Source organism: Leptonychotes weddellii, chromosome 1, assembly GCF_054177405.1.
Source record: "Leptonychotes weddellii isolate Sample4059 chromosome 1, ASM5417740v2, whole genome shotgun sequence".
Classification (NCBI taxonomy): domain Eukaryota; kingdom Metazoa; phylum Chordata; class Mammalia; order Carnivora; family Phocidae; genus Leptonychotes; species Leptonychotes weddellii.
This window is the reverse complement of record NC_138369.1, coordinates 806,015-818,132: the sequence shown is the minus strand read 5'-3', so window position 1 is coordinate 818,132 and position 12,118 is coordinate 806,015. Positions and strand designations below refer to the sequence as shown.

General features: G+C 59.1%; 1 protein-coding gene and 1 long non-coding RNA gene across 8 annotated transcripts in view; both read left to right on the top strand.

Annotated features, from left to right (window-relative positions):
• LOC115945090 (uncharacterized) overlaps positions 1–12,118 on the top strand; it is a 97,721-nt gene that overhangs the window by 36,867 nt on the left and 48,736 nt on the right. The gene's annotated exons all lie outside the window — the stretch shown is intronic.
• Positions 1,073–12,118, top strand: part of TCF3 (transcription factor 3) — a 31,043-nt gene continuing 19,997 nt past the window's right edge. For 2 of the 7 annotated variants that reach the window (XM_081826678.1, XM_081826617.1), the window contains exons 1-2: positions 1,083–1,467; positions 4,599–4,671. In XM_081826678.1, coding sequence (XP_081682804.1) covers positions 1,396–1,467; positions 4,599–4,671 — 145 coding nt within the window. In that variant the 5' untranslated portion in view covers positions 1,083–1,395. Of the gene's footprint in view, positions 1,468–4,598; positions 4,672–12,118 lie in introns of all 7 variants that reach the window. The other 5 variants (XM_081826450.1, XR_014147078.1, XM_081826381.1 and 2 more) reach the window with 5 other exon arrangements.

Sequence of the window (12,118 nt, the reverse complement as noted above, 5' to 3'; positions counted from 1 at the left end):
GGGGGGGGGGGGGGGGGGGGGGGGGGGGGGGGGGGGGGGGGCCCCGGGCCTCCCGGGCCCCCGGCCGCTCGCACCGCCTCCCCCTCCTTCCGAGGCCGCTCCAGTCCCCCAGAATCCTGCGACACCCCATAAGTTTCCAGCCCCCCCCAGGTCTGCCTTGAAATCGGTTTCAACCACCCCACAAAAAAGTGCGGTTTCGTACTCCTCAACAAAGTCAGTTTCACACGCCCTCCGAGGAAGAAAAGACCTGGCGGGGGAGGGGGCGCTGGGGCAGCCGTTTCACACCTCGTCCCGAGGTGGCAAACAAAGCGGGGGTTTCTCCGCTTCCGAAGCGGGGTCTCCCTCGACCCTGGAACCCCCTCCGCCCCGCAGCCGCCCGGGAAGCCCGGGACCGAAGCCGGAGGGGCTGCGCGCTCCCCTCCGCTTCTTCTCCTGGGGGGTGGGGGGAATGGGGGCCAGGCAGGTGAGCCTCCACCCGCGCTCTAGAATGGAGGCCCCTGGGGCTGTGCGGGGGAAACCCTGCTTTGGGGACACCCCCCCACCCCCACCCCCGGAGCGGGAGGTAAGGGATGTTTTCAAAGTTGCTTAAAAATAATTCCCGGATACATCGTGACAATAAAACAACCTAGGGTGGTGGTGGTGGTGGTGGTTTTTTTTTTTTTTCTTCTGCTCTGAGTTCAGTTTTTTTTGTGGGGGGAGGAGGTTAAGGGTGGAGGGGAGCTTTGTAGGTAGGTCCCTGCACCGGGCACCCTCCCCATTTTCAGTCGGGAATCAGGAAGGCGGTTGTGCCTTTTTATTGAAGATTGTTTTTAGCTTTGAATTTGGGGGCGACCTGGTTTACAACACGCTGTGACAGCTGTTGGGGGGCGGGGGGGTGTCACAAAATTTCCCTTGGGATGGGGCCTGGGCTGCCCTCCCCCTTCCCTGGCGGTGGCAAGCCTTTTGGGGGGGGGGGTTGGAAAGGAGAGATGGGAGGGGGAGAGGGGCGGGTTCTGGCGGATTGGTGATGGGACCACTCCCACCCTGCGTGCAGTTTAAAATTTGCAATCTGATTCCCTGGTGGTCTTGGAGAGAGTTTAGGGAATGTGCATTTGCAGACTCCCCCCCCATTGTTCAAACTCCCTGAGGGCTCTGGGGAGAGGTCTCCAGGGGCCCAAACCAGGGAGTCCTGGCTGCCCGGCCCCCAGCCCCAGGGTCACGAAGGGGCTCATTCTGGGAAGACCCAAGGCCTCAGGGCCGTTAGAAGGGCTTTTTAAAACAGCCTCCCACTCCCCATCTGTCCACCTTCGCCACGGTCACTCAGACCTCTTCTTTGCTTTTCCTGTTCCCGTGTGTCCGTCCCCTCCTCTGTAGGGCCGTCTCTAGGCCTGAGGTGCCCACCCTGGGCCCTGGAGAATGAACCAGCCACAGAGGATGGCGCCTGTGGGCACAGACAAGGAGCTCAGTGATCTCCTGGACTTCAGCATGGTAAGCCAGGGCCCCGCCTTCCCGGGCTCCCGCCCTGCCTCTGTGTGGGCCTGTTCCCCCAAGCTTCCTGGGACAGAAGCATCTGCCAGAAATACCCCAACAGCCAAGAGCCAGACCTCAAACTTGGCTGGGTGGAGGGTTCCCCGGTGGGAGGGGGCTGGAGGATTTGGGGTGCGGTGGGGTGCATGGACTATGGGCCAGCAGTGGCCTTGGCCTCCTGACCTGGAAAATGGGTGTAATCAGGATTATTATTGCCGTGTGGGTACAAAAGAAGAAAAAAAAAAGGCACCCAGCACCGAGATGACTGGCGTGGGACCTGAGTGAGGCAGAGAAGCACAGTTGGTGAAGTCTATCTCCTCAATTACTCAGCCACATGGGGACCAGCGTGATGGGTGGTCAGGAGCGGGGCGCCGGGGCAGGTGGCCGTAGGAGATCTGGAGAGTGTGGGAATCCCTGGGCAGCACAGCCTGGAGGAAACACTCTGACCTGGTGGTAGCTGCGACTGTCACTCCCATGACTACCATCATTCTGTGGTGGCGAGGCAGGCCCAGGCGGCACCGCCTGGCCCGACAGAGCTCCCGGGAGGGTGCTGGCTCCCGGGCATCACACAGCTCAGCTGGGCCCTTGGGTGCCGGGAGTGGCGGCCTCAGTGTGCTCATCTGTGCAGTGGGTCATCTGTCACCAGTGTCGGGTGGTCTGGGTGTTCTCTGAACCTCTGCAGCCTGCCCGTGGACACTTCCCTGAGTCCTGCTCCCACTCCTGCGCCAGGAAGCACTATTTTGATTTGAAACGGGTTGGGGGAGGGTACTTTCAGTCTGAATTTCACCCTCCACCAGGATGAGGCCCAGGCCACTGAGGCCTGTCGAAAACAAAAGTCCCCAAACCGAAACGACACCAGCCATCCTGTGGAAAAACACAGCCCACGGGACAGAGGGCTCTGGCTCCGGAAGGGCCATAGTGGTATTTTTGAGCCATTTTTAAGCCCCATTTTATTTTTGCTTCCCCGGCTGAGTAACCCAGACGCAGTTCAGTTGTTTTTTTGTTAAACTGACAGGTCACAGACTATTGAGCTGGAACAGACTGGGGTGGGGGTGGGTGGTGGGCACAGGGTCAGACCTGGCCCCTTCGCCTCTTCTATCCGAGAGCCTTGAACCCCTCGTTTCCCCGCCCCTTCTGTCTGGTGGGTCCTAACGTCTTCTCCACCCCAGTTCCGAAACAGTGACCCATTTCACAGATGAGGAAATTGAGGGTGACGGGTAAAGTGCCCTGTGTCTTCCCTCGGGGTGAACCTGGAGCTGGATTTCCACTTCCCGTCCTTGTTGTCACAAGGAGAGAGGCCTGGTCAGGTCACTGGGCACAGACAGCCCCCGCCTCCTCCTCCGTCACTTCTTGGTTTCCTTGTAGGTGCTCCCTCCCGCCTACCCCAGAAAAACCAAGTGAATTTATGTTTTAAATTCAGTTGGTCTTAGACTGAGGAAAGGTTTGGAAGGGAAGTGTTTGCGGGTCCAATTTCTTGTGCAGCAGAAGAGGTGACTGTCAGAGCAACACGAAGCAAAGCCGTGGCATCAGCCGCTGTCCCTGCCAGGCCCTGAGTCTCCATAGTTAGAAAGGAAGCTCGTCAGGGCATGAAGGGCACGTGGGCCCTGAGCAGTGGGGGACGCCTGTGTGCTTGGCTTTCAGTGTCCCGTGTGGTCAGGGCCGTGGGCCCATTTCACAGAAGACTGAGGCTGCAGGGTAAGGGGGGGGCAGTGTCAGGGCTGACAGGGCCCAGTGCCCCTGTGGCAGACGCCACGTCAGCGCAGCCCCTGGTACCCTAGGGGACAAAACAAAGACTTGGAATGGGCCCTCCCCCCCCCCGGGGCTTGGCTGCTGACCCCCAGGCCTAGGGTCCAGTTGGTTCTGACTGTGGTTCAGCTAACACCTCCCTCAATGCAGGCCTCAGTTTCCCCAGTGGGGCAGGAGCCTATGTGGGAAATCGGGCCCTGGGGAAGCTGGGCCAGTTGAATGAGCACAGCCACGCCCCTGGAGGGGGTTGCAGACCCAGCGAGAACCTGCTTCCCGCCAGGCTCCACGCCTCCCATGAGCCCCTGCTGCCCCGCCCGCCAGGGCCAGCTGAGCACATGGCCTCTGTTTCTCTCCTGTGGAACGGGGCGTGGGGACATGGCTCGTGACACTGCCCTGAGAGTCCTGCCCACAGGCACTGTGCCCTCACCTCCTGGCTGAGCAGGGTAGGTTAGGGGGCTGGGGGGGTCAGCAGCTCCCCAGTGAGCCCCTGGCCCTGATTCCGGCCACCTTTAATCACTTGGGCCCTAGATGGAGTCTAGGGCATGGACGTGTTTTGTTTTCTGTGGCAAAAGGGTTTGTTGATGTTGGGTTTTCTTGGCTAATGCTCTAAGCTGTTTAATCTTGAGGGACTTAACACGGTGGGTTTGGGTAAACCGGGGGGGGGGGGAGGGGAAGAGGCAGCCTTTCCACACGGTGCCCAGGAGAATCACCAAGTCACCTGTTGGGGGGTGGGCACAGCCTTTCCCAGGTCCCTCCAGCTTCCTGGCGTTCTGGGCCTCAGCTTCTCCTGAGGGGCAGATGTGATGAGGGCCCCAGGCAGCCAGTGAATACAGAACCTGGCACATGGGGGACACTTGACCCAGGTCAGCCTCCTCCCATCCCAGTGACTGGGCGGAGCTGTCCTCCCCACATGCCTGCCGCTCAGGGTCAGGGGCGTGCAGGACAGGAGGGGATTCTGGCCTGGGGAAAGGCCTGTGCGCAGCTCACCCTCGTTGCTGGGCTGGGAGCGATACTTTAACTTTTTAAAGCTGAAACTTACGGAAAACTTTGTATTGCTTCTGAGAGCAAGTAAAGGGCTTCCAGTCCTGAAATCAGTTACTCCAGGTGCAAACAGCAGAGTTTTTATTTTTTAATATTATTTAAGTAAATTCTGCACTCACCTAGTGTGGGGCTAGAACTCACAACACCAAGATCAAGAGTTGCCTGTTCCACCGACGGAGCCGGCCGGGCGTCCTCCCAGCAGAGTGTCTAAATTCTACCAGATGTGCTATTACTGGCAGCAGGACGGACCCCCAGGCAGAGCTGGGTCCTGGCCCCCACACTCCCCTCTCTGTCTCTTCCCACAGATGTTCCCCCTGCCCGTGGCCAACGGCAAGGGCCGGCCCACCTCCCTGGCTGGTGCCCAGTTTGGAGGCTCAGGTAGGACCCTGTGGCTTGGGGCAGCGGGTGGGCTGGGAGCACCGGGCGGGGCACAGTGCTGGGGCCACTCAGAGGGGACATCAAAGGAGGACGTGCTTGGGGGCGGTACCCAGCCGAGTGGGATAGGGGGTAAGGGGCCTGGGGCTGAGGGGCACATGTGAGGTGGGGACTTGAGCCTCCTGGGTCCCCATGGCCCCTGTGGGGCCCTGGGTCTCCAGTTTAAGGGGGAGGTGGAAGCCCAGGAGTTGCTGGAATCAGCCCTCACTAAGTCTTGCCCACGTTATGAGTCCAGGGAGGGGCCCGGCTCTTGGCTGTTTTTTCAGATACATGTTACGGGAGTACCGTGTATGGGACCCAGCACTGGGGTGGCTGACCATCCTGCTGAGGACACGGGTGTTCCCGGGATCTGGGATTTTGAACAATGAAACTAGGAGTGTCCTCAGCAAACCTGGATGAGTCGGTCACCCTACCAGGCACTGAGGACCCACAACATGGCAGGAGGACAGACCTTTCTTTCCTGCTGAAGGCACATGCCACAGGGGTTAGGCAGCAGAGCAGTAAGGAGGAGGTGGTCACAAAGCTGAGGTGGTCAGGGACGGTCTACAAGGAGGTCCTGTTTGAGCAGAGACCTGAGGGGCTTCAGAGTGAGGGGCACAGCCTGTGCAAAGGTCCTGGGGCAGGACCAGGCCTGGTGTGTTAGAGGAAGAGCAAGGAGGAGCAGTGTGCCTGGAGCAGACTGAGCGAGAGGGGGGAGGGGAGTGCAGGGAGGAACGAGGAAGGTCCTGCAGGGCCTTGGGGTCTCGGGAGGACTTGGGCTTTTACTCCAGGGAGGTGGGAGCCCTGGAGGGCTGTGGGCAGAGGGCGGTGCCTTGTGTACATTGGAGAGTCCAGCCTGGTTGTTGGTGGGATTTGGGGGAGCCCCTCAGGGAGACCAGGATCTTCTGCCACTCTTTGGATTTTGGCATCTTTCCAGGGTCTCAGGATTGGGTGTGCGTCCTTCTGTGACTCTGGGATTTGGGGTGGAAGGTTCTTTCTTGGAGTTGTCTGTGAATTCCATTGGGGTATCCAGTGTGTTGTGGCTGGAGGAGGAGAGGTTTTCAGGGGTGGGTTGTGTTTAGGCACCCTCCACAAGGAGAGGGACATTTTGTCATGTCCCCGCCCCCCCCCACCGTGCTGGCCTTCCCCTCTGCCTGAGGAAGTGGCTGCAGGGCTGGACAGAGTCCTCTCTGAGCTGTGGAAATCCCCACAGGCCATCTCGCTCCCTCCCTCTAGAAGTATCTCCCAGGACCTGGGGTGCTACCCTTTCTCTGGCGTGGGCAGAGGGTCAGGTTCTGGGGGTCTCCTTGGTGGAGATGGCAGAGGCATGCCCTTGTCTCCCGCTGGGCCTCTGCCCCAGGCTGTTTTCCCTTTTCCGGTGTCCACTTGGGACCAGCAGCCCCGAGTCATCGAAGCCGCAGCTCCTAGGGGAGGTGCCCCTCCAAGCGGCCCACTTCTGGCCCTGCCCTGACCACTTCGGATGGGGACAGGGTGTGGTTGTTCCAGCCTGGGAGACCCCCGTCCTGGGTATGCAGCCAGGGGCCTCTCACCCAGTTCAGTTCAAGCCATTAACCACCAGCTTGAGCCTGGTGTGGCTGGGGACGTGGGACCGGGAACCCTAAGACCGGAGCAAAAGGGCCCGTCCTCGCTGCCACTCCAGGCACGAGACTCTGTGCCGCCTGCATCAGGTGGCGTGACCGTGATCCTCAGTTTCTTCATTTGTAAAAGGGCGTGTGCCAGCGGCCAGGTGATTCAGTGAGTCCGGGGGTGTGAGTGCTTTGTAAACTGGAGGTGTGGGCATGTCTCGGTGCAGCCCTCCTGGCCCTGCCTTCAGACCTGGGAGCCTCAGGACCTGGGCTTGGCCAGAACCCCAGGGTTCTCCCTGCTCTGAGCTCACTTCTCCATCTTCTTCCTGGTGGGGCTGGAGACACCGGGAAGGGGGCAGGTTGCTGGTCTGTTGGCAGGTGGGCCCGGGGAAGGTCCGCCCCCGTCAGAGCGAGGCAGCTCACCCTCCTTCAGCTGGTCGTGCGTGCTTGCCAGGGGCTCCCAGATGCTCGTGGGTCCCGCCAGTCTCGCGCCACCTCGGGGCCGGTCCGCCTCGTGCATCCTGGTCTGGTGGACCTTCACATCACCTAAGTCAGCCTGTGCCCTTGGGTCCGTTCTGTTAGCAAGTGGGCGGCGGCTCTGAAGGTCAGTGCATGGAAGGGCTGCTTGAGAAGTGGTGGCAGAGGGACGTGAACCACTTGAGGGGGAGGGGAGGTCTTCTGGTTCGTATCTGGATCGGAGAACCCTCAAGAGGAGAACGCATCCCCATCCCCTCTCTCTTGGGAGACCATGGGGCACAGAGCCGCGTGACAGCGCATCATCTGCTGGAAACCGCAGGGTCCGAGGCCGCCCCGGACACCAGGAAGAGCGTACGGACGGGGCAAAGGACACCTGTTTATCGTTTCTGGGCAGCTTTCTCATTAGCAGAATTGTGAACGTAACACGTGCTTAGGGTGACACTCCTACACTCGGGGACTGTCGAAGACCGCGCCAGCACCGGCCGGGGCAGGGGTCCCGTGGAGGTGGACTGCCCACGAGCGTGCCCCTCCGGCCCGGCCCCTTCTCCAGCACAGGTCTTCAAACTTGCCCTCCCACTTCATGGGTGACAAGGAATATGCTGTTCCAGGGGGCATTGATGACACTCGTGATGCGTGGTCACCTTTTCAGAAGCTCATCGGCCACGAGTTCTTTTTTGATGAGTTTTCCATTACTGTCTTGAGCCCCCGCCCCCCGCCCCTCTTTGGAGTTGATCAGTTTCTTTGGAATCATTATAGACAGACGGGCAGTTAGAACTGCAGGACTGTAGCCTGGGAGCGGACCTTGGTACCACCCAGGCGTGATCAGTGTGAGTGCGGGGGTGGGCGAGTGTCTGCACACTTCTAGGCTGCGTGGAGCGCCATCAGCCCACTGCCACAGTCCAGACGCAGAGCTGTTGTCGCTGCCCGCTACCTCGTAGTCATACCCACCCGACTCCCGTCACCCCTGGCGGCCACAGACCATTCTCCAGCTCTGGCTTTGTCATGTTGAGAGTGTCAGGAGTACGTGGAACCACGTGAGACTGTGTAACCTTCTGAGACTGGCTTTTCTCACTGAGCGGAATTCCCTGGACACCTGTCCAGGTTGTTGGCTGTGTAAGCTGTATCGGTAGTTTTTCTTTGCTGCCCAATGAGCTTTTAACAATGGCAGCACTAATGCTTATCAACCACGATTTACTTCAGTATTTGTTGAGCGCTGTATTCCAGGCACCAAGCCTGGATCATTTGAGTCCTTAGTCCCCACGGGTTGGTGAAATAAGCAAGATTATCGTTCTCGTTGCACTTATGGTGAGTTTAGTAACCGTCCCAAGTAACTCCCTGGTGCTGCTTTCCTGTGGTGTTCTTTATCCCTATGCTCTACTGCTCTTATTGACTTGGAAGAATTCTTTGCATAGGAAGGATGTTAGTCTTTTGTGAGCTATGTTGCAGTTTATTTCCTAACTTTGTAATTTGTTAACAATATTTTTTAATTGGTCTCAGTGTTTTACAGATTAAATTTGTATGTTGTCAGATTTTTCCATTCATGGCGTTCTAGTCTTGGTGCCATTTCTGAGAAATCCTTAGGCATCAGATGACACCGTTCATTCCGCAGTGCAGATGTGGGGGTCTCGAAAGCCCTTGCTTCTTGCTGCATCAGGCTGAGGAGTGAGGAGGGTATGGGAAAAGATGCAGGAGGGCAGAGGAGCGTAGGTTGGTGGTCCTGGGCCGAGCAGAGCCACGAGAAAGAAGCAGGAGGTAGAGAATCTTGACCGTGAAGTGGTCACGGGCTGACAGCCGTTCCCAGCCTAGTGCACACGTTGGGCTCACCCGTGAGACTGACCTGAGCTCTGTTGGAAAGGCTGGGAGGGGGCCTGTAACAGCTTCCGGGTGATTCTGGGGGGTGCCTGTCCCCCGTAGAAGCACGTGTCCGTGAGAGGCCACACCCCCTTTATGAAAACGGACTGCATGCTGGTCGCAGTGAAAACTTCTAACGTAAGAGAAGAAAAAGACTCAAGTATGAGCTGTGTCCCATGAGAAAAGTGCAGTAAAACTAGGAAAGAGCAAAGAGTAGAACGAAATAAAAAGCCTGACTATCTGGAAACGTCAGCATTCTGTTGATGCACCTCTTGGGTTAAAGCATTAACGCAGCCCAGCGGAGGGGACCGAGACCGTTGGAGCCGAGAGGTGTGCGGGCCGAGCTGTGCGTGGAGCTGTGCTTGGGGGAGGATCGTGCGTGCCCGGACAGGTAGCTCCGGGAAGGAGTGTGTCCGCGCTAGGGAACCGGAGTTGTGCCTGGGAGTCGCGCCCGGGATGCGCCTTGGCGTCGGTTTGGAGGGCACTTCCTTGGGTGCCAGGTGGCTGTGAACTTCTGTGTCGTCTCATCTTTCCGTCTCTTCCTGCCTCAGTGCCCCTGGTGGTAGTTGCCAGCGCTTTGCAGTGTGTCCCGGTCTTGCCCCCACTGTGCTTTTTCAGGGCCCCCCCACACACATTGAGACGACGCGGTTCTGTGTCCTGATCTTGGGGAGGCTCACACCACGGCCCTGCCCCGAAGGGAAGCCCTATTGGGATGTGTTAGAGCATCGACTTCATAGCTGACTTTGGGAAGGAACCATCCGTCTACACCGCAGTTTCCTGAGGTCAGAACCCGGTTTTCCCCCCGTCTGTTTGGCTTCTCTCTCTCGACCTGTACAGCTTTGAGGAGAAACTTCAGAAACTGACGTATGGGACACTTGGCTCTTCTACGGTTCTGTTTTGTTCTGTCCCGCCTTCTCCGGTGAGGGTGGTCTAGGTATTCTAGAAGTTTCCATGCCATGGTTTGGGGACCTTGTTTGTCCTGCTTGCCTCCTGACGTGCCTGTTGGTGCTCTTCTCTTGGTTTGGTTTTCTGGCTGACCAGTCCAGCAATCCTCAGGCCCCTCACCTGCCGCATCCCAGTGCAGACCCTGTGTGCCTTTTTGCAGTGGCCGGCGTTTCTAGAAACGCAGGCATGTGCTCCTGGGCTTGTCGGGCTCGTCAGCAGGACTGGGCCTGATGCGGGTGGTCGCCTGGAGGTCCATCCTCCCGTAGGTGTGTGTTTATCACACTTGGGGCGCTTTCCTCTGGTCCCACGTGACGTCCACAGTGAGCGTGGTCTTGACTTTCCTTCTTCACGTCCTGATACTGTCCCCAGGTGCGGTCTGTGCCCCGCGTCAGCCGCCAGGCAGATTGGTCCGCTCCGGCCCAGCGCTTTGCCCACGGTCCTTAGTTGCGCGGGCAGGGGCTTCTGTCAGCGATACTCTGAGTGAGACCCATCCCTGGTGCTGGGGGAACCGGCCCACCTCCCTGTTTGCATTCGAGCCCCTTTTTCCTGCAGTGATTCCTGTTGAGATTTTGTTGGTGCCTCTTGTCAGCTCCGGGGTTGTCTGAGGGGAAAACCCTCACTTGGGACACAGGGTAACGTGGCTGGCGTGGCCTTCAGCAGCTTCCAGAGTCGCGCCTGTCCCTGTTCGTCAGGACACAGAGTCCACGCCTCGGTTCGGAGTCTAGTGGCGTTTTCTTTCAGCTCTTTGTCCTTGATTCAGCTGCCTCTGATCTCTTACTGATTTTTCTTCCGAGGAACAGGTGTCACTGTCAAACTGACGTTCTCCGTTGCACTGCTCTTCTCTCCCCGACTTCTCTCAGACCTGTGGCTGGTTGGCTTGTGTTTGACTTCGGACTGCAGGCCGGCGCGCTCATCGACCTCCCATTTGGGGCCTGGTGTCGCTGGTCACACTTTTCTGTTGGGGTTGCATTCTCCGGGGTCCGGTGGCCATAGTTACACGGACTTCTGTTATTTTTTAGAGATATTTGATACTTTCTTTTAAAAAACGTTCCTGTTGAGTCAAGTTCCTTTGGAGAGTTCTGATTTCCAGGCTGGGGGCGAGCGTCTGTCCCCCGTCTCATATCGAGGTCCCCGGTACAGAGTCCGGGTGCGGCTGGAGCCCTGGCCCCGTTGGGAAGACCCAGAGCCTCCCGCCCTCGCCACGGCAGGGCCCGCTCTGCCGCCGCGCACGTGTCCTTGAGGTGCAGCGGGGCGTGGGGCCGTGGGGTCTGTGTCTGCTGCACGACCGTATTCCCATTTTAGTGTGTTCCGTGTCAGGAACCAAGAGCAGCGCCCCTTTCTCCGCGGGCATGTCTGTGGGTCTCTGCGTGTGCCCCCCAGGGCTCGTGCATGGCGGGAGGACATGGGTTCTGGGGCTCCCGGGGCTCAGGTCGGTGGGGTTGTCTCTCTCGGTCCAGCCCGTCCTCGGTGAAGGCTCGCCCCTCGGGCTGGGACTTGGATGCGGGCCTTCCAGCTGTTCCTCGCTGTGTCGCATGGTGCGTCTGCCCGGCGGCTGGTGCGTAGCCTCCCAAGCTCGGCCGGAGCTGTGTTCTGCCGCTGCCAGGCTCACAGAGTGCGGGAGGCTGGCTGCTGACTTCGTGGTTTGAATGATTGAATGACGTGTGGGAGCCTCCCGTTCCTGGCTTTTCCAGCCCCGGGGGAAACCAGACATCCCTTTCCTGCAGGGAAGCACAGGGATGAGCCTCTCCGCCACCCTGCTGACTGGCATTAAGTGGTCGCCCCTCGTAGAAAACATGGTTTCTCTTCGTGAGAATCTGGGCCCAGTGGTTACTGAGGGGCCCTGAGCAGGTGACCTCACCTCTCCCCACGGCTGCTGCAAGGATCCGGTGGGCGCCGCTCGCCGACCCGAGTGCTCTCCCGGTCTCCGCGTGGTGGTCTCAGCGACCCTCCAGCAAGCCGGCGTGGGCGGTGCTCCCCACAGCACGGCCTTTGGGAGGTCTCCTGGCCCACCCGCCTCCCTCCTCGCGCTCCAGCCGAGCTGAGCCGTGCACCCTCGTCCATCCTGGACGTCAGGTGCACGTGTGTGCGCCTCCCTCATCCCCTTCTTTGCGTTTTCGTTCGTTTTTCTCAGGTTGCCGGAGGGCTGTACGGGTCCGCAGCTCAGACGAGCGCTGTCAGCTACATGCAGGGTGTGGTTTCAGGCTGGGTCTCGCTGTGCGTTGTCCCGGTCGTCGCGGAGCGCTGTCCGTCTCCACCACGTGGGGTGGCCCGGAGCGCCCTTCCCACATGGTTGCTGCCCTTCAAAGTCTCCTGTGGATCTGTGGGGTTGCCGCTCTGCTTGTTTCTTCCTGCTTTCTCGCCTTTTCTGTCTGAAATCTCTTCTACTTCAGAAGCCCCCAGGCTCCTTAATACCTTGAGGGTGCTTGGTGGTTGCTGCCTCAGATGGTCTTTTGCTGGGATAAATCCTAAGTCCGGAATCCCGGTTCATCTTTGGCGTCCCACGTGTGTTTCTGTCTTCTGTCTGTTCTTGCAGAGAGACCCCAGGTTGGCTT